The 23608-nt window shown below is 53.4% G+C and overlaps 1 protein-coding gene across 2 annotated transcripts in view; it reads right to left on the bottom strand.

The window, feature by feature from the left end:
- MAN1C1 (mannosidase alpha class 1C member 1) overlaps positions 1 to 23608 on the bottom strand; it is a 135578-nt gene that overhangs the window by 28523 nt on the left and 83447 nt on the right. For both annotated transcript variants that reach the window (XM_060089183.1, XM_060089184.1), the window contains 2 exons: positions 5736 to 5851; positions 3265 to 3345 (listed from right to left, as the gene is read on the bottom strand). In XM_060089183.1, the coding sequence (XP_059945166.1) occupies positions 3265 to 3345; positions 5736 to 5851 (197 nt within the window). The remainder of the gene's footprint in view (positions 1 to 3264; positions 3346 to 5735; positions 5852 to 23608) is intronic.

Below are 23608 nucleotides of genomic sequence, written 5' to 3'. Positions count from 1 at the left end.
AGTTCGTGAACACTACCTGGGCTGTGGATTGGAGGCCTCTGTGGGGCGGGTGCAGTTCTTGTTTAGGAAGGAGGGAGGGTGGGAGGGAGAAGGAAGAATTGCACCTGGGGCCTGGTAGTGATGGGTGACAGAAGATGATAACGACCAGTGCCAGACAGTGGGTCCTAGAAGTGGGCACTGGGGCAGCCACAGCAGAATCCTGAGGGAGCTTGTCTAGAATTCAAACACCAAAGCCTCGAGTCACCCCAGAAGCTACTGGTTTAGCAACAACAAGGGGCTGTTGTTTGAAGGTCCTGATCTCTTCATTTGCCCCCCGGGGAGGCTGAGCACAGAGGCACGAAGGAACGCAGGAACCCAAGGGAACCTGACCCAGGGCTGGGGCTCCAGCCTGCCCTCTGCCTGAGGACGCCAAGCTAACTCCTCTGAAATGCTCCTCTCTGCCAGCAAACCACGTCTCCTCCTTTGGAAGGCCCTGATGCAGGCTGGCATGGCAGAGCCTCAACCATCCCAGGGAGGACACTGCAGGTGTGACTGGACAGGAGTGGTACCATGCGGAACAGAACACCTGTCCTCCTTATCATTTGGAAATGATGTGTCTTATCTACGTCACCTTTGATCCTTGCAACAGGCTTGTGGGGAAGGTGTTGACCCACTTTGAGGAAAACAAAACTGAGTCTCAGAGAAGCAAGTTGTCCAAGGTTATGGAGCTATTAAGTGGTTCTTTTCCAGGATACCAAGCCGCCTCACCAACACAGAGAGATATGGCCTCACACAGCTATGGCATGCAATGGGAGGTGGCCTAGTGCTTCCAGAACAGAGGTGAGAGAGACCAGCAAAAATTACATCCTGTAGAGTGGAAAGGGCTCTTGACTGGGAGTCAGAGCCCAGGTTCAGATCTCCCCACTCAGCAGCTGTGCGACCCTGTGTGAGCCAGGTACTGTCTCTGAGCCTCATGTGCACAAAGGAACAGTGACGTGTGCCCTGGCTTCTTCAAAGGGGTCTTCTAGAAATCAGATGAGAGGATGTACATAAATGAATATGCTATAAAAACTGTAAAGTGGGCTTCCCTGGTGGCGCAGTGGTTGAGAGTCTGCCTGCTGATGCAGGGGACACGGGTTCGTGCCCCAGTCCGGGAGGATCCCACATGCTGTGGAGCGGCTGGGCCCGTGAGCCATGGCCGCTGAGCCTGCGTGTCCGGAGCCTGTGCTCCACAATGGGAGAGGCCACGACAGTGAGAGGCCCGCGTACCACACACACACACACACAAAACTGTAAAGTGCTTTGCAAATGTCACCTGGTGCGGCTGTGGTTGTTCCTGTTATTCTCGTGGAATATTCTCATGGAAGCGGAGTCTCTGTGGGGCCCCCAACCTCCCGCCCTACCCAGCAGGGGATCCACCTCCTGCAGGTTCCCTCTGAAGCAAGAAAGGCCTCAGCCCAGGAAGGGGTGTGGGATCTCCTTCACCGTTCATTCCACAAACACCGTGGGAAAGACCCACTCCACAGGCACCCCCTGTATGCGAGACGGAGGATGGAGAGAGGAGGGAGGCCTCAGTCTGGTGTGGCCGAGTCCCGGTGACAAGCAGTGATGCTGGGCCAGGCTGAACAAGGGCTAGAACCCAGGCCCACGGTGGAAAGACACAGGAGCCTGTGTGACCCGCACCGGCTCCCTTTCCTAAATCTCAGTCTCCGCGGCTGCATGTACGCCGGTCTCCGCGCGGGGAGGTGCTGGGCACGGAGGGGGTCAGGGAGGCGTGGCTGGAGGACGGGGCTGCGCCCATAACCCCGAAGCCTGCCTGCCCAGGGGTTCTGAACCACTCGGGCTCCCCTTGGGCCTTCTGGACACAGGTACTCCTACTACACCCCACTGCCTGGTCTGCCCCCCAGAAATCGCTGGCCCCACACCCACCCCTGTGAGCCCTGAGCTGCATGGCTCCACCCCCATCCTGGACGGGAGGCTGGCCGGTGCCCGTGCAGAGCATGGCGCCTTTTTCTGCTCCACATCATTTTCCTGTCCTGGGGTTTTCAAATGAAATTCAGGCCTTGGGTGGCTCGCAGGGCTCGCAGGGTTCCCATGGACAATCATTTGGGGACAAATTGGTACAAGCGGTAATCTCTGCTGAGGAGATTAGGCTTGATGGAGAGGGGCCCCGAGTGGCCGGAGAGATCAAGTGCTCGCCGCCCACTGCCTCCGCCCACGTGGCCTCCGCCCGTCCGCGCCACTTGCTGGAAGGGAAGCGGCAGGGCTTTCTCTGACAGCAGCGGCAGAGGCTCCCCACCAGCAGGGGGCAGGATAATTATGTCTCCAAGCGGACAGAGCAGCGGCTGTGCCGAGCAGTGCAGCCGCTCTAAGTAGGGGCCACACAACTGACGGGTGCCCCATGCGCTGGGGATTCTGCCAGCCTCCCCCCCCAGATCCTCAGGCTGTGCTTTCCCAGGCGCTCACGAGGGATGAAGTCTCCCATTTCTGTGGTTCTCAGGATTCCTTGCAGTGCAGAGAACATGGGCTTTGGAGCCCTTCAGCCCTGGGGCCAAACCCTTTCCCACTCGTCCCATTTCACAAGAGCTCTCTGACCCCCGGGGGTTAGGACCACCCCACTGTGGGGAAGGCATGAGGTCTAGGGGCGAGAGAAGGGACTTGCTCAAGGCCACAGGCAGGTGCCGCGTAGGGATGAGACGCAGGTTTTCTGACTCTGTGTCCAGGGCTCTGCATTCTCGCCGCCCTTCACGGCCCTCCTTCTGGAAGCCAGCGCAGTTCTCCTGGGCCGAGTGGCCGGCAGAGGCTGCCCACCTCCCCGGTCGCCCCCTTGAGACCTGGAGCTGGGGTTTGGCTGGTGTCTGGCCCGGGAGTAGAGGGCAAGGGGATGGCTGTGGAGCAGGCCAAGGCCAAGGGGCCCGAGGAGGAAAGGGTGAAACAACGGTCTTGGCTTTATCAGTCCTGAGAACCAACATGTGCGAAAACCAGTCCAGCAGCAGCACAAGCCTGGACGGAGCACAGATATCGCAGGTGCCCTATGGGGAGCTGTGAGGATGGTGGGCAGCCCCAACTGCTGCCCTTGGAGAATTTACTAGCAACTGTGGGAGCCACCTGGGCTCCCCTGGGCAGCAAAATCGAAGGAAGAATCTGTGGGTGGCACCATGGAGATGGGATTCAGATCCCCTCGAATCCCTGTTTCCTCATTGGTAAAATGAGGGGGTGGGATTGGATGTTCTCCTGAGCCCTTTCCAGCCTGGATGGTCCAGGGGCTTTGAAAGGCCAGCTTACCTCCTCTCCCGTCAGGTAGAAGGCCGAGAGAAGTCCTCCGATGTACCGGATGTTCACTTCGAACAAGGATGCTTCTCCACTCTGCGGGGCAGAAAGACAGGGAGGGCAGTGGGGACATTCGTGAGATGGCCACAGGGCTTCCTGAGGCAGCCAAGCCCTTGAGACAGGTCACACCTGCCACTGCCCCTGCGCCACTGACCTGGCCACACCTGCACCGGGCCCCAAGCCCTTGCCCAGCGGGCCAGGCTACCTTTGGTGGTGGTTTTCAGAGCAAAAGGTGAGAGGGATCAGCACCTGCCTGGCGGGCAGCTACTGAACATTTACAGAGTTCCAAATAAACACTGGGTTTGGCTTCCTTCCCCAGCCTTTGCTGGAGGCCATCGGAGCAAAGTTATGCCTGGCTGCTCTCCAAGGAGCTCAGGAACTAGTGTGGGGAGCTGCTGGCTGAAGCTTAGCCTGAGGAGAGGCAAATCCTGCTCCTGTCTGGCCCCCTCCTCCCCGAGAGAGCCTCCTGGCTTAGCAGGAGGATGGTGTGGTCCTTCTTTGGGGTGACAGGGCAAGTGGAAGGTTCTCACAGGAGGTTCTGAGGCAGAAAGGAGGGGTGCCAGGCAGATCCTAGTAGGAAACCAGCAGTTTCTCAGCCTCAGCTCTGTAGCCCTCAGGGCACACCCACACTTGCCTTAATCATGGTTGTTTTCTTTCTGAAGTGTGGACTGCAAAGCAGGGGTACTGAGGCATCATGCCAAGGACCAGATCTGGGTTAAAATCCCACCTGAGTCACTCAATGGGCTTTCGAACTTTGGGCAAGATATTTCGCTTTTCCCTGCCTGAGTTTCTTCATCCCGAGCAGGGTGGATATGAGATCCTGAGTGGGGCAGGTGAGATGCCTGCACGGTGCCTTCCCAGTGCTGGGCATGGCTTCATAAAGGTGCCTGTTATAACCCCCCTGCCCCCCAAGGGCTCCCCTTGGCATACTTCCCACATCACGGGCTTTTGTTATTGATGACAACAGTGGTCACCTTTTTATCTGGGAGAGCTTTTCCATTAACAGGGCACTTGCAAAGCTACTCTCTTTTGCCTTACAGTCCTTGGTGAAGTCATCATTCCCACTTTTCAGATGAGAAAGCCCAGGCTCAGAGAGGTGGAGAGACCCCATCTTGCTTTCTTCCAGGGACACTCCCAGTGTGTCCCAGCCTGTGTGAATGTCCCTAGGCTTGCCCAGCCCTGCCACCACCTGGCTCCTCAGGCAGCTGCCTGAGGCCCGCTGTCTACCCACCATCTGCAGAGGGGTCAAGGTGGGCTATGGAGACACTCCTTCCTTCTCCTGCCTCTGATACTGTAGGAAATGGGAGGATTCTGAACTTCCTCGCCTCACACGGACTAGCAGAAGTCATAACAAGCCTCAAAATCATCACAGTGATGATGGCACCACTTTATCTGTATTGGACTTTATAGTGTCATAAAATGCTTTTTACAACCCTCCGTGGTGGTTAATCCTCACAAGCCTGTGAATTAGGCACTATCATTGTACCATCTATTGGTTGGGAAAGTAAGGCCCAGGAAGGTTAAATGACTTTTCCCAGGCTGCGAGCTGAGCCAGAGGCTCTCCTGTAGCGTTGCCTTCCCGGACTTTCCCCACTTTGTCTCTCTGCCCTGCTCTTCTCTGACATGGGCCTCTCCAGAAGCAGAGGCCTCCATTCTGCCAGGAGCTGTCCCGGTTCATAGCAGGATCTGTCACTTGTGGAGCCCCAGATGGAGCCCGACAGTGTGTTTTGATGTGACCCTTCCCCCTACCCATCTGTCTCCATGTCTTGCTCCCCCAAACCACCTAAACAGCCTCCCTGTGGGGAGCTGAGACCTCCAGGATGGATCTGTTACTTTAGTCTGGGCTGAGATATCAGAGGGAGAGGCATCTGGTATTTAAGGCTTTTGTACCATCCATATACATGAGCATCCCCGCCCCAAGGCCCTGGTCTCTGACCAGGGATGCCTGCAAGACTGGAAACCAAGAGGGTCCCAAACCTGGTCATGGCCTCAAACCAGACAGCTCCCCCTGCCCCTCTCACTCTCAAGAGGGCAGCACGGGGGTGGATGAGGACCTCTAGGTGAGGGCAGCTCCGAGCAGATAACCACTTCTCCCTTCCCAGAGTCGCTTCCCCTGTTGCTGCTGTTCTGTCTGACAGATTCAGTCCCAGGAGGGGCTTCCTGGGTGGAAGCAATGTGCCTGGCACCCTACGGAGGGCAAGAATGGCTGTCTTCCACCCTAGGGAGTTCCGGCTGGTAAATACTCATGGGCCGGCCAGGGATGGGGGGATATCCCCCACCTCAAGGCTGGTCTGAGGAGAGGGGCCTTGGCACAGGGTGCATGGAACCCTGCTTCCAAGAATGCTCTGCTGGGCAGCCTGGGAGGAGTGGGACACTGACCTCTCGGGCCCCTTCTGGCTCTAATACCCCGGAGGTCTTTGACTCACCACGTTCAGGTGGAAGCTCTCTTCCACCCAGGCCTTGGCCTCCTGGAACTCCTCCTTCAGCTCCATGAGGTAGAGGGTGTCGAGGGAATCAATGACCGTTGCCCCGCTGAGGCCTCCTGCAGGCACAGAGGATGGGTCAGTCTCGTCCTTTCCACCCCAATCACACAAGCCACCATTCCTCGGGCCTCCTCTAAATGCCTGGGCAGGCTCCCAGGCATGATCCAGGGAGACTCCAGGGCGACCAGCCTTTGAAGCCACATCCAGGACCCAGAGTCCCCCCATGGGCTGCTTCTTCCTCAGGGCAGCAGAGAGTGGGTGGGGGGTTGGAAAGACTGAGTTCAAGGGATGAGCTGCTTCCCAGACCTTGGTCCACTCTTACATCTGCCAGCAAATCAACCATCAGGGCCAGTTGAGCGCCCACCACTTCTCTGTCATGCTGGGGGTGGCGGGTGGGTGGGTGAACTGCCATTTGGTCCACAAAATCTTAACAAATGTGCCAGTCCGCTGACTCTTCAATGCCATTCTTTATTTTATTCTAAGAACAAAACCATGTTCATAAATATTTATCCAGGAAGGTATTTATTGCCGTATAATATATAATGGGTAAAAGTTGGGAAAAAACCCTCCAAGTCCAATAATAGGAGGGTAGTTATACAAATTGTGGCTCATGTATAAAATAGGACACTATGCAGACATTCACACAACTGAGAAAGACCTATGATAGTTGGGGAGATACGCATGGGATCTGTTAAGCTAAAAAATAGTAGATTGCGAAAAAAAAAAGCACAATATAATTTCTTTACTGTTTGCCAATGTGGATGAGCCTGAAGAGAATTAAGTCTGGCAGGAAGTGATTCAGTGCTTATTGCTGAGTGCTGGGATTACAGGTGCTTTTTGATTTCTTCAGCTCATGGATTATTTTTATAACCAGAAATTTATTTCTGTTTAAAAAAAAACCGGAAAGACAGTTTGGACAAAGAAACTAAACAAGTGCACAAACCAAAGATTCCGTGGCCACTTTTGCTCTAGGCCAGTGGGTACACAAAGCGTGAGCTTTGAGGCCTGGCCCCTGCCACTGGGCCTTAGACTCTTGTCCTGGGAGTAAAGGCTAAGAAAATTGTGCAGTTTTCCACATCACAGACTGGACAGCAGAGCGATGAGGAAGAACTTCCCACATGGGACAACCAGAGCCTGCCTTCTAGAGGACGGTAAAGGCCGAAAGGAGGGAGAAAGAGATGTGCCTGGGGCCATCTGGAGGGCTTCCTGGAAGAGATGGTGGCCTCCCATCAGCTCCTTACAACTTTAGTCATCGCAGGCAGCAGCATTTTCCTTTAGGGACTAGAGGGTAACTTCAGAGGAGTAATTGTTCCTTCAATATCCTCCTTGCAGAGGCTCAAAGCACTGAGACTCACAGACTCCACCTTCCCCTAGCGGACACTAGAGCTCGCTGACAGGTGCTGAGCCCCACTTGAGTCTGAAGCACGGCTTTGCGGGCACTCCTGCATTCAGAGCTAGCGTCTAATCTCCTTAATTAGTGCTTCCTTAACTGCTCACTTGTGTTGACTTCGCAGGCAGAGAATCCTTGTGAAACTCAAACACTTAACCACCTCTCTAGGCTGGGCAAGGTCAGATAAAGGGCACGGCTTGGAAAAGGATGGGAGGGAGATCTGGGAGAAGTTGGGAGAAAGTTAAGTCTGGAGGTTAAAGACACATTTCCAGAAGGGAGGGTTTGCAAGGAAGAGTGGAGGGAGGGGAGGGCTGGGGGATGCAGGCGTTTCCCAATCCAGAGACACGTGTCCTGGGACGGCATTTGAGTTGAAGGGAATTTCCAGAATGTCAACCCCTCCTACACTTAAGGATTAGTAGGAAAACATACTCAAAGCCAAACAAAGTTGATCTTTTTCTGGTTTATCCTGGCTGCTTCCCCTGTAGGTGTCCAAGGCTGAGCACGATTCGTTCGTGGGAACTCTTTACCCTCCTGAGGTGCTCAGGCCTTGGGACACAGATGGGCCACACATGGACAGAGAGGGACTGAGACATGCCCAGGCCAAAGGGCACAGGCCTGGGGTCCACACTCCTGGCTCTGATGCCTGGGTCCCTTCCTGTTAACCACAGGGCCTCAAACCTGACTTCTTAAGGGCCTGGAGGGATTTTTGAGATGCGGCTGCCTCACCCCTAGATTTCATAGATGAGGACCCCAGAGAGGTCTCGCCCAAGATTAGCCCAAGGGAGGAGTGGTGCCCCAGGCCGGGCCACGTGCAGTGTGTTTTCCATGAGAGGGCCTCTCAATTCCCTGGGAAAACAATTTCGGATCTGCTTGCTAAGTCCCCCTCCCCTGCGGGGGCAGCAGGCTGCTCTGACGTGTGAAGAGAAGAGAGGCCCAAGCTGTGTGTCCTTCAAGGTCAAGGGAGAGGCGTCCCAGGGTACCCGATTTCTGGATCCTGCCCCGGGCTGCCTGGTGTTTTCACCCCAGAGGGCCTCCGTCTCCTGGGCCAACCCTGAGTCCCAAGGCCCCGGGGCCTTGGCTGGGCCGGGAGGGCAGCCAGGGCTCCTCGTGACCAGCTGTCCTTCCCGAACACTCCCGAGGCAGCCGGCTGAAGAGGCGACTCACTAAGAGATTTGTTGGCAAGGTTCCGCCCCTGCTCTCGGGTGTCCCAGTCCTCCTCCCCCTCCGCTCCCACCTACCACACAGCTGGGCTGCAGGCCAGCAAGGCACTTATTGGAAAGCTTTCCGTTTCAGGCCAGAGGTTACCTGGCGGCCAGGCCGGGCAAGAGAGAAGGCCCTATCCCGAATTCAACTCTATCTGCACCTGCAGCCGACCTGGGGCAGCTCTCCAGGGAAAAAGACAGCCGCCTATTCAGTCAGCAGGCCCACAACTTGTATGTAAAGAGCCAGCGGGGCACAAAGAGTCAGGTGGCCAGCTTGGAAGCTTCCCTGGGCCTGGGCAGCCCACCCTCCTGGGCGGCCCACCCTCCCGGCTCTAGCTCTGAACTGTTGCTGCTCACAAGGCCCCTGCTGTCTCCCCTTCCTGTGTTCTTCTGTTAAAAGGACACAGCTCTGGGTTCACATCCCAGCCTGGGCCAGCAACACATCTGCTCTAAGTGTCAAAGTTCTCATCTGTAAAATGAGGTGAAGACCACTGGGCTGGGGTACCGAGGAGCCACTGAAGGTTCCTGAGCTGGGACAGAGGTATCATATACTGCTCAGCCTAGATACACCTGATAAAGACATCTGTACATGCCTGGCACGGTGTAAGGGCTTGACAAATCAGTTCATTGTTCTTATTTCTGGGGTCCCTTAGCTCACCTTGAAACATTGGCCTGGCCAGGGAGATGTGGGTTCAAATCCTGGCTCCACTATGTACTAGCTGTGTGCAGGGCAAGTCACCGTACCTCACTGAGCCTCATTTTTCTCATCTGAAAAAATGGAGATTACAGTAGGACCAACCTCGTAAGGCTGCTGGGAGGGTTAAGTGGGGGGGGGGTGGATGGAAAGGAGTTGGCATGATGTTGAGTACACATGTGCTTGTCCCCACAAACAGAAGTGTGGCCCTCCTTGTCCCCAGCTGGCCCTGCGCAGCCCCGCCACAAAGTCTTCTGGGGTCACTGAGGCCTTGTGACTCTCCTGCATTACTGGCCTCTCACCACCCTGTTGGGCAGTGTAGGCACAAGATGTGGCTTGCAAAAGCCTTGACCCAACTTAAAGGAAAAGTGTCATATGGGTCCCACCTGTGTCTGCTGCTTCCCACCCCTGACCTGGGTGTGCACCTGCCTCCAAAAGGGTCTACCTACCTCCCGGACCCCTTCCTTCCCCTCTGATTCACCCTGTATCTTGTCGCCTGATCTGTCTCCCGAAAACCAGATCCATTGTGTCCATCCCCAGCTCAGGAACCTGCAGTGGCTTCACAGTACAACCATACAATAAAGAGTTGTGCGTGTGTGTGTGTGTGTGTGTGTGTGTGTGCGCGCGCGCGCGCGTAAAGTCTTTTGGGTCTGAATCTAAAGGATCTGGCTAATATCTCGCATCAAGCTCTGCTTCCTGGACACAGGCTGCATCCTCTGGCTTTCCTACCTTTGCATGTGTGGTCTCCTCTGACAAGAAAGCTTTTCTGTGCCTCTGGGCAAAGCCTGCACTTTCTTCAAGGTCACTTCCCACTGGCAGCCTTCCCTGACTGCACCCAGACAACCTCCTCCCGCCCAGAGACCTCCCGTAGCACTTTCTTGGGCTTCCCACTCAAGTACCCTCCATTCCTGCCCTGCACTGTGGGGCTCTGTCTCGCCCCTGAACTAGACCATGAGATCCTTGAGGCTCATGCTTCTCTCACACCCCTTCCCTGCCTTGTCTCCAAGCAGCCCCAAAGGCCAGAGCTCCCAACCCTAATGGGCCCCTCCCTATTCCCTGCAGCTTCAGCACATTCCCCGACTTCTGTGACTCTTCTACAAACTTTGCTAGGAGTTGCCTTCCCCATTCCACCTGCTCCTGAGGGGTCCAGAGCCTGCCCAGTGCCTCCTCACCCAGGAAGCCACTGTGATCCTCACCCCACAGTCTGCATGAAGTCTCACCCTCCCTGAGAAGTCTTCCCCAGCCCTTCAGGGCCCACCCTCCATGCCCCTACTCTGTGTACCCCCATCGCCACGACAAGTGCTCCTTTCTCATCACTCTAAAGGGTTCGTCAATTTACTGCCCTGTCCTCCGAAATAGTAGGGGCACAGTCTGCAGCAGAGTTGTCTCCACACTCAAGAGACGGCTGCCAGTGGGGGTGGGCAGGCTGGAGGGCAGGAGACCAGGCTGGCCCGTCTCCGGCACCTGTACCGACACCTTGGCACCACGCTCACTCTGTGCTGGATCTTGGCCTTCAGGATGCCGCTCTTCCTCTTGCTTCTCCTTTTCACCCTGTGGTTGCTTCTTCCCAGTCTCCTTTGCTGGTTCTTCCTCATTACCAGGCCTCTAAAGACCGGGGCGCCTGGGGCTCCATCTTTGGGCCCCTTCTCTGTCCACCTTCCTTCCTTTAGTGATTCAATCTGCTCTAACAGCTTAAATACCATCCACATGCTGATGGTTCCCAGATTTAAATTTCCAGCCAGGACCTTGACCTCGGAGCCCAGACTCACTATCCAATAACTCCTTACTCACATTTCGGAGGTCCACACACATCTCACCTTTAACTCATCTGAAAGCAAATCCTGCGCCTCCCTCCAAACCTGTCCCTCCCGCAGTCTTCCCACCTCGGCGAACGCCAGCCCACTCCTCCCAAGAGCTGTGGCCCCAAGCCCTTGACTTTGCGTCTCTCGCCCCCACATCTGGTCCCATAGCAAATCCTGGCGGCTCTGTCTTCACAAGGGTTCCAGCCTCTGCTCACTCCTCACCTCCGCTGGGCTACCGCCTTCAGAAATGCAAGTCCTATCATGCCGTTCCTCTGCTCAGAACCCTCTCAGGGCTCCCCCCTGTCTCGGAGGCTGTGATTTGGCCCTGGCCTCCTCTCCCTGCCTGGCTTCTCTCCCTCCACTCCAGTTCCTTGCTGCTCCTGGCGCCCTCCAAGCCTTAGAGTCTTGGCCTTGGCACTTGCGATCGCTCTGCGGAAATAGCACCCCCATCACTCTTCCTCTTCCCTCTTTATTTTTTCCCAGTGCCTTTATCCCTAGCAACGTTCCACATGGGTCTGCTTCCCTATTTACTGTCTTCCCTGATGGAGCGTAAAACTCCGGGCTGGGAGAGCTCTGTTTTGTGCACTGCTGCCCTCCACTGCCTAGAACACTTTCCTGCCCATCACAGGTGCCCGACAAGTGTTTGGGAATAAAGGGCCCCCTCCTCCTGGGCAGGGAAGGCTTCGAGGAGACCGTGGCTCATTCATATCTCTCAGTGCCTGGCTATAGTCTGGCACCCAGAGGCATTAAAGGTCAACGTGTCAGTTGAACAGACTGAACCTACTGCCCGGGCATCTTCTGTGACCACCCAGGTCACCAGGGCAGCTCAACTGTCTGCTCTAGGGGCTGGTGCCAGTAGACAGAGGAGACCCTCCCAGCAGGCTGCGGTCACATCGGCCAGGGTGGCTGAGTGTGTCCACACCAGTGCCCTGCACAGAGCTATCTGTCACGCGCGTCGGGCTCTACAAGGGAATGGACCCCAGGCTCCTATAACCTCCTTTCCTGGGGGCTGCCTGGCCAGAAACCACCCTGCCCTGCTGGACTGTGGCTTGTATCCCCTCTCCTGACTCTGCCATATTAATGATGATGAGGTTTTTATGTGACATTATATTAGCAAAGAGAAATGGGTCAGGCTGGAAAACATAAGCTCCAGGAAGAACATTTAGATAGAAACAAAAATCACCCAAGGCGTAGCCTAGTACCACAGTATCTCCAGAGCCAAACACTAATGGTTGCATTTAATTTGATGATGTAATCCACAGAGACTTTTCTTAATCTGTAAAGAAAACAACACAAATGTTTTTTTCAGCTTCCAAAGAAACCAATATGGCTGTGGGGCAGGTCACAGTTCCCAAAGACGGATGCCGCAGGATATCCCATCCCACAAGAGGACCTCTTCCCACTCTCCTCTCCTTGAACCTGGGTGGAAATTTGTGACTACCTGGAATAACAAAATAAAGCAAAATGGATGATTTGCTAGTTCCCAGGCCCAGACCTTAAGAAACAGGCAGTTTCTACTTCCTGTCTCTTGGAATGCTGGCTCTTGGGACCAGCCACCATATTGTGAGGAAGCCCAAGGTAGCCCACAAGGAGAGAATAGATGGAGAAGCCATACATATGTTTTCTGACTGACAGCCCATCTGAGGTTCCAGCCAACAGTCTGCAACAATTCCAGACATGTGAATGAAAAAGCTTCCAGAAGTTTCCAGCTGTCAAGTCACCCTCAGCCTTCAAGCCTTCCCAGGTCAGGGCCCATATATCCTGGCAGAGAGGGAAGCTGTCCCCATTGTGACCTTTCTGAATTCCTAGCCCACTGGATCTGTGAGTATAATAAAATAATTGTTTTAAGCCAGTAAATTTTGGAGTAATTTGTTATGCAGCAGTAGCAGCTGGAATGTTCTGCCACATGGGTTTCTATGAAGATGAATTAAAGCGATATCCCCACTACCCCAAAGTACATTGTTTAAAACCACATCAGGTCTTCTGGCTGCATAAAATCTTTTTAGGGATTAGGACCTCTCCATTTTTATCAGGTCTGGGTTATCTGTTTGTTTGTTTTCCTCCAATAGGAATATTTTCCTTGAATCTTTCCAAGGTGGTTATTTCCTGGATCACATAAAGTTGTGTTCAGGGGCTGAGTGTTTCCAGAAAAAGGTTTCTTGGTGCCTCCAGAAGGACTAAAGATATTTTTTACAAACTATTCTTGGAACCCAACAGAATGCTCTTACTAGAGGCTGATTAATAAAAGGTGATCAGGTCTGACCATGTCACTGCCCTTAAAAAAAGCCCTCAAAGCCTCCTGTTCTCCAAGTTCAAAGTCCTGGGCACAGTATGCAGGGTGCCTGTGGTCCAGGCCTTGGCAACCTCTCTAGTCTCACCTCCCTCCTGCTCTCTTTGCATGCAATGCTCTACGCAGAGCAGATCACTAGCAGGTCCCTAAACACCCTGCAGTGTCTGCTGATGCAACAGCATTGTGTCTTCTCTCAAATGTTCCAGAGCCACAGGCAGAGCTGACCACTCCCTCCTCTGCAAGCCTGCCCTGCTCTGCTGCAGGTGTTCCGTTCATAGCACTGTTCGCACTACACCGTACATCTTTGCCTGTGAATCCCAAAGGGCAGTGGCTGGCTCGGACTCTTCCCAGGAGCCGTAGCATCCATCCCCAGGCCAGGCACTGAGAAGGCAAGGACAAATGGCTGTTGAATGAATAAACGGCTGGTGGAAATGCCCACAGCGCTTTCTTAGGGATTTCCAAACACTTTACAAGGCCGCTTGGCCTCGGAGAAAACATACCACTCAGAGCAGTGGCCAGCTATCCAAGGAAAACACTGTCAGAGGAATAAGATGGACAGCGGCAGACGTCAGGGCCCTGGTGGAACTAATGGCTTCCTCCACTCTTCCCAAACAGATGCCACGCTTTGCTGCCACAGCCGGATGGAGAATGTTTGTTGTGGCCGACCACTGGATGAGGTCCATTGTGACGAATGGCCAGATACGGTTCACTGAAGCAGTCTACTGGACAGGGTTCCTTGATGGAAAACCAGGTATCTTTTAAAATGTTAACGTTTTGTTTGTTTTTAAATAAGAGCTGAGGGTGCAGTCGGACCTGGAAACTGGTATTCAAAAAAATTCCCTGCGACAGCGCTGTGTAGCAAGCTCTGAAGTGCTTTTATCTCAGAGCATCTCTGAGAGAAGAAAAGGCAGATGGAGAAATTAGTACCCAGGATCCTCCCAAGTCGCACAGCAGCCCAGGGCAGAGCTGTAACCAGACACCACCTTCCAGACCATTTGACCTTATGGGTTTTGGTTATCCCAGCTTCGTCCCTTCCCAGCTGTGTGATCTTGGGCAACTGACTTGACATCTCTGGGCCTCAGAAAAACTGGACAATGGGGTCTCCTTTTCAGAACGGCGTGGCCAGTTCAGATGAATGTATACAAAGAGCACTCAGCAGGCACTCAGTACAAGAGAATTCGATACACCCAGCACAGAGTAGGTGCTCAATGCACGGGGCTGTTAACATAAGGCTCAGTTCCAGCAGAGGAAGGCAAAGCTAGGATCCCTTGCAGATTAGGCGGGCAGGAGGTATGGGCTCTCAGCAAGTCGGGACCAAGCTGGGCAGGCACTGTGATATTTTTAACACACTTCTTGCCTCAGTGGGAAGAAGAGCAAAAGCCGAAGCCCTGGCTGCTCGCCCCAAGAGACACTAAATCCAACCGCTGCTATGGGAAGCTCCTGAGGGCAGACCCAGAGTCCGTCCATACTCTGGCTTCTACCTGCAAATTAGATAATTGCCCAGTACTATCCCTCTACTTCCATGGGGAGGGTAAACATCCCTGTTCCATCAACCTTGGTCTTGTCCATGTAACCTGCTTTGGCCTCATGGTGGGTAGGGAATTAAAACTGGCTCTGACTTTAGGCTTAGCCATGAGACTTGCCAATGGGATTAGTGGATGTGACTTCAACAGAGGTTTGAAATAGCTTGCATGGGGGGGTTTGCCCTCCTGTGTGTCCACCTTTCACCTGGAGAAGAGCAAGTCTAAGATAGCCATGAAGGTCCATGAAGGATGAGAGATAGGTGGAGCAGACCTGGACCAGCTGAGCACAGCCTAGATAAACCAAACCCCAGCCTATCTGCAGCTACATGAATGAGAAATAAATGCTCACTGTTGCCTGCCACTCACTGTGGAATAATTTGTTACATGGCATTATTTTAGGAAATAGCTGACTGATATAATGCCCTTCCAGCCCTATTTCTTTTTTCATCCAAAAGCACTTATTTATTTATTTATTTATTTATTCACTCACTCACTCACTCACTCACTCACTCACTGGCTGTGTGGCATGTGGGATCTTAGTTCCCCGACCAGGGATTGAACCTGTGCCCCCTGCAGTGGAAGCATGGAGTCTTAACCACTGGACTGCCAGGGAAGCCCCCCAGCCCTATTTCTTAATGGTCTTGTCACGTTTTCCATACTCTAGCTGGACTACAGATTCTATGAGGTCCACTCTTTCTCGCCTTCCAGCCCTTTATTCAAGCTGTTCCTTCTGCTTGGAAGGCCTTCCTCTAACCCAAAATGTCTCCACAAATGTCCAAATCCAATGTCTACTTTAAGTCTTGGAGAAAATGCTGCTTCCTCCATGACGACATCCCTGATCGCCCCACCTGGACCTGAGGTTGCCCTCCTCTGAACATTTATTAAAAGAATTGCTGGGCTTCCCTGGTGGCGCAGTGGTTGAGAGTCCGCCTGCCGATGCAGGGGACGCGGGTTCGTGCCCCGGTCCGGGAAGATCCCACATGCCGCGGAGCGACTAGGTCCGTGAGCCATGGCCGCTGAGCCTGCACGTCCGGAGCCTGTGCTCCGCAACGGGAGAGGCCATAACAGTGAGAGACCCGCGTAACGCAAAAAAAAAAAAAAAAAAAAAAAGACTTGCTTTCAACTTTCATTATAGTAACCTGTGTCATCTGTGTCCTTTTCTCAAGTCCATCCCAGGCAGTGAGTGTCTTCTGGGCTGAATCTAAGCCTGTTTAATCGAAGCCTGAAGAGCAAAGGCATCGTTGAGATCTACTGAACGATGCCCTCCGCCCACTGCCTCACACCTACACGAGGAAGCCTCCAAGGAGCCAGTGACCTCACCAGAGGCTGTTCCTAATGTGGTGTGAGGTGTGGGTGGGGTGTAGGGGGGCAGAGACCAACTCCATGGTGCTCTGAAATCCTGGCCCAGGGCAGACACCCAACCGAAGTTCACTTGTGGAATGTGAGGTTCTCCTAGATGCAAACCACAGAGGTTAATAAGAACAGCTGCAGATAGCGCTTTGTGCCTGGCACAGTCTTATACACATCTTTTTTTTTTTTTTTCTTTTTTGCGTTACGCGGGCCTCTCACTGTTGTGGCCTCTCCCGTTGCGGAGCACAGGCTCCAGACGCGCAGGCTCAGCAGCCATGGCTCACGGGCCCAGCCGCTCCGCGGCATGTGGGATCTTCCCGGACCGGGGCACGAACCCGTGTCCCCTGCATCGGCAGGCGGACTCTCAACCACTGCGCCACCAGGGAAGCCCGTACACACCTTTTTTAAACCTCGTGAAAACGCTATCATTGTCCCTCGTTTACAGATGAAGATTGAAATTTCAAGGAATTAAGTCACTTGCTCAATATTTATTCATTTACCCAAAAAAATATTTTGGAGTGCTCAGGATGTGCCTGATGCTGGAGAATGGACAGTCCTGGTCCCCACCCTCAAGGAGCGGAAGGTCTGGTGGGGGAGAAAGACACCAACCAGGTGTCACACGGATGACACCTAGTTACAAAGGACCAAATGTGATAAAGGGAAAGAGAGCGGGTGTACGGTCAGTAGAGGACGGCATTTGAGCTGAGGCCTGAAGGAAGCACAGGAGGAAAGAGGGGGTCGGGCCAGGCAGATGCACAGCAAATGGAATGGAGTGGGGAAGTCTTGGCCTGTTTGTGGAGCAGAGAGGTGGTGTGGGGTGGTGAGAAAGAGGGAACATGGTGGGTGGTGACGGGGTATGGAGGCAGACCACACAGGGCCTTGGCGGCTCGGGGAGGCTTGTGTGGAGGGCTTAGGGAGATCCCCATCTGCCTGGTTTTTTTTTTTTTTTTTTTTTTTTGCGGTACGCAGGCCTCTCACTGTTGTGGCCTCTCCCATTGTGGAGCACAGACTCCGGACACGCAGGCTCAGCGGCCATGGCTCACGGGCCCAGCCGCTCCGCAGCACGTGGGATCTTCCTGAACCGGGGCACAAACCCATGTCCCCTGCATCGGCAGGCGGACTCTCAACCACTGTGCCACCAGGGAAGCCCTGCCTGGTGTTTTATTTTTTTTTTTTTTTTTTTTTTTTTTTTTTTTTTTTGCTGTACGCGGGCCTCTCACTGCTGTGGCCTCTCCCGTTGCGGAGCACAGGCTCCGGACACACAGGCCCCGCGGCCATGGCTCGCGGGCCCAGCCGCTCCGCGGCATGTGGGATCCTCCGGGATCGGGGCACGAACCCGTGTCCCCTGCATCGGCAGGCGGACTCTCAACCACTGCGCCACCAGGGAGGCCCTGCCTGGTGTTTTAAAGTGATACTCAAGCTGCTGTGTGAACTGTCCTGGAGGGAGACCCCATGTAGAGTAATTCAGGGAGCTACACATCTGGGTTGGTGAGCACCCACTAGTCACTTAGGATGGGTAGGAGGGAGGCAGGGAGCACCTGGGCCTGTGCTTTGGGGTCCCCTGAAGGTGGCTGGAGGCGCCCCTAGCTGGTGGGGAGCTGGTTACCAGTCCAGGGGCAAGAAGAATTAACCAAGAGCACAGGGCACCATCAGCCAGTCACCTCACTTCAGCCCCGTTGGGGGAGCCTCCAGCTGCCCTCTGGAACCACCAGGGCCTCCCAGGCCCACGGATGCAAGGTCACAGTGTCATCTTGGATATACGTGGTGGCCACACAGAGCTATGCATTGATCATGGCAAACAGAGCCTGTGGACCAGAGCCAAGAGGCACAGATGCGTGGCTGTGATAACAAGATGACTGATGATTACTGGAAAGGGGAAAAGCAAGGAAATCAAAGAGGCCCTATTCACCCCAAGAAACAAAAATTGATGGCAGAGGCAGTGCCGGGAGAGCCTGGTACAGAGCTGCGCCCCGGCGGAAGATCCTTCTAGTCGCTGGGATGGCTGAGCTGCAGGGAATGGGCCAGCAGAAAGGGTGGAGCCCTGGAGCCACACTTACTAGCTACCTCAGTTTCCTTATCTGTACAATGGGGACAACCATACCCCATCCTGAGGGTTAGGGATCACACAGTGGATGCAGCAGCCATTCCAAGGCCAGCCTCAATTGAGCCTGTGTGGAGGCAGATGGAGGCACCTCTTTAAAAAGCTTCCCAACAACCCTATAAGGAGGGTGCAATTTGTGTTGCTTTTTTCCAGATGGGGAAACTGAGGCTGAGGGAGGTCATGCAAATTTCCCAAGGTGATGAATGGGGGAGCCAGGATTCAACTCAGGCCGGCTGCCTCGGAGGCTCCACATTTCACTGCTGTGCCATCCTGCTCCTGTGCAATTTCTGGGAACTTGGCCAGGTTCAGAGGGTCTGAGAGGGCCCCAGGGAGGTGGCCACATCCACAAGACCCCCAGGCCATCTCCTCAGGGCCTGGCAGCACCTCCCACCTGTGGGCTGGAGCAGTGCCCCTCTATAGCAGGTACCACCTATGTGAGAGGAGCTGGTGCCTCTCCCGACAGGAGCCCCGCCCGTGATGCTCAGCCTCCAGGAAGCCTTCTTCCCAGATCCCCTTAAAGGAGTGACGCTTCCTGCCTGCACCACTCTGGGTCCCACTGCTGGTCACTTGGCCAGGCCGACTCACAGGAGGGTCTGCGTTGCTCTGTCTCTCTCACAGGCAGGAGCCTGGAAGGTAGAGATCCTGTCGTATTCATCTTGGAATCATCTACGTTGCTGGGCGCTCAGTAGGGTCTGAGTAAACGTAGGTGGAATTAATCTGGAGAGAGAACTGAGAAGGAGCCTGAGCAAGCATGAGCAGAGGCCAGACCAGCTCTGGCCCTCTCCCCATCAGGCCCACGATGGCCCCACCTGATTCACCCTAGGAATGCAGGGAAGAGCAGGAGGGTGACTTGCCCTCCTCTACAGACCAGGGACCTCCCCTTTCCTTAATGCATAGGCCTCTTCCAGAAACTGATAGAAGTCACCCCGACCCTCCCCTTAACTGAAAGGACACGTGCATGCATTTTACACAGAAACTAACACAGGCTTCCCACTGGCAGACCTACCTGTGTTGACAACCTAACTTAGATGGGGGACCTCTGGGCAGATTTTTATTTCCTACAAAGGATGAGGTGAGGAATTTATTTTGGAGTCAGGGAGATGTAGAACAAAATCCTACCTTACTGTTCCTAGCTGTGTGATCTCTGGTTAGCTACTTTACCCACATAAGCCTCAACATCCTCATCTGTGAAATGGGGATAATGTCAGGTAATGCATATTACTAGAGAGATGCAATAATAGGTGAATAGGGAAGGTGTTTTTTTTTTCTTTAAATGTAAATGGGTCGCAGGAGGTGCCTCTGAGTCACCTTTCATTTAATTTTATTTGATTTTTTTTATAGGCAGACATGATAGTGGAAAAAGCACAGGCTTCTAGTCAAAATGTTTGACTGTTGGCTCTACACATTACCAGTTGTGTGGTCACAACCACGTTGCTTAAGCTCTCTGAGCCATGAGTCTGCATCTCTCAAAAGGGACTAATAACACCCCGCCTGAAGGTGTGGGTGGCTTGGAAGTGGCACAGAGTCTGGCAGAAAGAGGGAGCAGGAAGGGAAGGGTCTGTGCATGGGCTGAACAGGGAGAGGCCTCTCACCCACCTTCCCACGTCTACCCACTCCTCATCCCTAGCATGACAGCTCTGAGCACGTTTCCTGGGTGAGAACTGCCTCTGTTTTAGATCTGGGGGCCTATGCAATTCACAAATGTAGCAAACGTGCTGCGGCCCAGAAGACAGCTCCCTCTGCTTCAGAGAAAACACACATTTCAATTTCCTAAAGATCGACCCCCAGGAAGCCTTTCACTTCTTTCCTAGCGAGAGCAGTTCTCAGAACTTGGGAGGTGCCACCCTCATGCGACTAAACAATTAAAGCCCAAGTATTTGTCATTCTCAGCAAAGGTTTGTAAGGATGACTGAGAAAATGAAAAAAAATCTGATTTCAGCAGCAGTTTTCAGAAATATATGGTAATCCACTTTTGTCAATCCACGGAAGGCACAGCTCAAATCATTAAAAAGCCATCGCACTTAATCATGCATGGAGAAGGCTGGGCTATGCCTCTCAGATCATTTTCAAAGGGTTTCAGGTTAACTTTCAAAAACTGACAGGCAAGCAGGGAGGGGATTATGATAGATGATAATCTGAGGAATTTCTGGTTCTGGTTCTTGGAGGATAAGGAGTTTATTTGAGAGAAAACTGCCACCCAGACCTCCGCATGGTGGCAATGGTGAGGGAAATTCCAGGACGGATCAGCTGTGACTTCTGCCCTCAGGGAGTCTGCAGCTGCTTTCTCAGAATGACAGCAAATTCAGAGCACACTATTAAGTAAGCAAATAATTGTGATGTATTGTGAGAGGTGCTAATAAAATGTGGAAGTTTACCCCGTGATTAAGTCTCAGCTGTGAGCATACAGACCTGGGTTTGGAATTTGTCTTTGCCACCCACTGTGTGACCTCACGCAGGTTTCTGAACCTCTCAGAGGCTTGGGTTCCTCATCTATAAAGTGGGATGGCCAGCTCATAGGCTTGGGGGGTTATGTATGAGTTCATTCCTATAAAGCCTTTCACGTAGTGCCTGGTACACATTGAGCTCTCAGTCAATGCTGGCTAAGCAGCTAATTCTGCTGAAGGAAGCCTCACAGATGACCTCTGATTGGGATCAAGAAGGACAAGCAGGAGTCTGCAGGGTGGAGAGTTGGAGGAAGGACATTCCAGGCAGAGGGCACAGCACGTGCAAAGGCCCTGAGGTGAGGGGTTGGTCAGGGAGGAGCACAGGGTACGTGGGGAGGGGGACGAGGGAGGGAATGCTGCGAGCTAAGCTGGAGTCCTCCTGTGAAGGTCAGTGAATGCCAGGCTGAGGAGTTTGGACTTTATTGAAGGCTGGGGCAGTGTTTCTGACCTCAAAGGGTCAGGAACATCCTGTGTCTTCTTCCAGGTCTTAGTCCATGTTGATCACTTGTTGACTTCTAAGTGACCACCTCCCATCAAACTCTGATCCAGGGTCCCCAGCCTTTGTTTAAGGAAAACACCCTCTATTAGGTCCAGCAAAGATCATGTTCCCCTTCTAAGGAAGGCAGAGCCGTTGTGGGGAAACTTCTATACCTAGTCAGGAACTGCATTTCCCACCCTCCTTGCATTTAGGTGGGGCCCTATGACCAAGTTCTGGCCAATGGAATATGGGTATAATTTACATACATATTGAGGCCTGGTCCATGAAACCCCCTGTGGGACCCTTCAAGGCTGAGGTGACCTTGGTAGTCACAAGCTGAAGATGATGGAAGCTCCATCACCCTGGGTCCCTGAGTGACTGTGATGAGCACAGGTCCCTCCTCCTCCCATCAATTTGACTTTACATGAGCAAGAAGTAAATGTCTGTTCTCAATCCATAAAAAGGTCTCGGGCCTCCCTGGTGGCGCAAGTGGTTAAGAGTCCGCCTGCCGATGCAGGGGATATGGGTTCGTGCCCCGGTCTGGGAGGATCCCATATGCCGCGGAGCGGCTGGGCCCGTGAGCCATGGCCGCTGGGCCTGCGCGTCCGGAGCCTGTGCTCCGCAACGGGAGAGGCCACAACAGTGAGAGGCCCACATACCGCAAAAAGAAAAAAAAAAAAAAAAAAAAAAAAAAAGGTCTCTGGGTTTATCTGTTATAGCATCTAGCATTACCTTAAATAAATACACCCATTATACAGAATGACCTCGGGCATGTTATTTCACCCCTCTGGGTCTCAGTTTCTCTAATGCAGATTTTTGTGAAGGGCTAATAAGATGACAAATGTGAGTGGTGCTTTGCAAGCAGGGAAGGCTACAGAGATGCCATTCACTGCTGGTGTTGTGGCTTTGGTCTCTCCGAGAGCCCGAAGGGGAGGGGACTTTGTACAGCCCCTGATCAGGCAGGGGGAGTGCCGCCAAGGTCTTGGAGAAGCTCCATGCAAGGGGTCCAGATCTATCATCAGATCCTGACCCAGATTGGAGACCCTCAATCCAGACTTTAGTTCTGCCCCTTGGCAGAGATGCTCCCCAAAGGGCTGAGCCCCCTGGGGGAGGGACTGGGGACTGGCTTCTGTCTCCTGGTGGCTCCCCTGGGAAGGAGTTGGCCCTGCCTCCCTGATACCTTGTTCCAGCCTCTCACAACTCATTAACAGGAAATTGCATGCCCTGCCGGGAAGATGCACGTCTGATTTTTCAGACATGTCAGGTAGACACTATTATCAAAACCTTGTCATTTCTCTGCATAGCCCCACATCCTCCTGCTTTGGGGTTCTCCTGCCAGGTTCTGTGCTCGGGGCACACGCTTGCTCTCTCTGGAGATTTGAGAACCTCGTGTGGTTTAGCGTTCCGCCAGCCAGTCTGGCAGGGAGCAGGGGTTCAGGATGGAAGCCCGCATTGGTAGCTGAGGCTCACCCTGCACCCCACCCCTAAGCAGTCCTGCACTCCCAGCCCAGGACTGGTGCTGAGACCCCGTAAAAAGACAGGAGGAAGGCCTGAGTGGTATGTGAAGTGCTGAGCTGGATCTGAGCAATGACAACTTTAACAGGATCCTGGTCATTACATGTCCTTCTGCTGAGAGGGTTTCCTCACCCATAGCTTAGAGGTAGGGATGGAGAATGCCCCACCCTCAGCCTCTGGAGCCTGGATTCAGGGGCAGGGCCACCTCATCCTGTACACATGGTCCCGCCGCCCTGTTCTCAGGCAGGTGGTTGCAGACACCAACCTCCTGTCTCCTGTGCTCTAACCTTTGCCCAATGTCCACTTGCCAGCACTAGCTGGGGACATGAGAGGGGCTCTCAAATCACCTGACAGTAAAAACCATCAACGCCCTGGGCCAGGCTCTATGGAGAGACAGAGAAGAATCAAAAACAACAAGGACAAAAAGCATCAATTTCCACAGCCTTTCTCACAATAATTAACTTGTCTGAGCCTTACACCCACCCTGAGGGGTGCCATTACCCTTATTCCACTGAGGAGGAAACTAAAGCTCATGGAGATTAAACCATTGGTGCTCAAGGTAACCCAGCTAGTGCACTAGGCAGTAATCTGAGCTGCACCCTATAAACGTCCCATAATAATCACGGTCACTTGTTTAGTAGGTCCTACATACCAAGCACCAAACTGAGCATTTTGTCAACTCTCCAGCAGAGGTTATAGTATTTCCATTTTCAGATGACGTCTGGAGGCTCAGAGAGGTTAAGCAACTTGCCCAAGGTCACACAGCAAGTAAGCAGTAACCATAGCCTTAATGCCTACAGTGTTGGTGCTCTCTCCCTATACCAGTTGCCTCACCAGCAACAAGGGTCCCACTTAGGGAGGGCAGGGAAAGAGGCTACCAGATCCTATCAAGTGAAAAGGAAGCAGATAAAATTGCACATATGCTGGTCACCACTCCATTAAAAACTCAAGTGTGCATGAATCAGATGGGATGGGATCTGGTAGACAGCTGGGTGGTGTCTCAGAGTGAGGCGGGGCCTGGCAACTT

Source organism: Mesoplodon densirostris, chromosome 2, assembly GCF_025265405.1.
Source record: "Mesoplodon densirostris isolate mMesDen1 chromosome 2, mMesDen1 primary haplotype, whole genome shotgun sequence".
Taxonomy (NCBI): Eukaryota; Metazoa; Chordata; class Mammalia; order Artiodactyla; family Ziphiidae; genus Mesoplodon; species Mesoplodon densirostris.
This window is presented reverse-complemented; position numbering and strand designations above follow the sequence as displayed.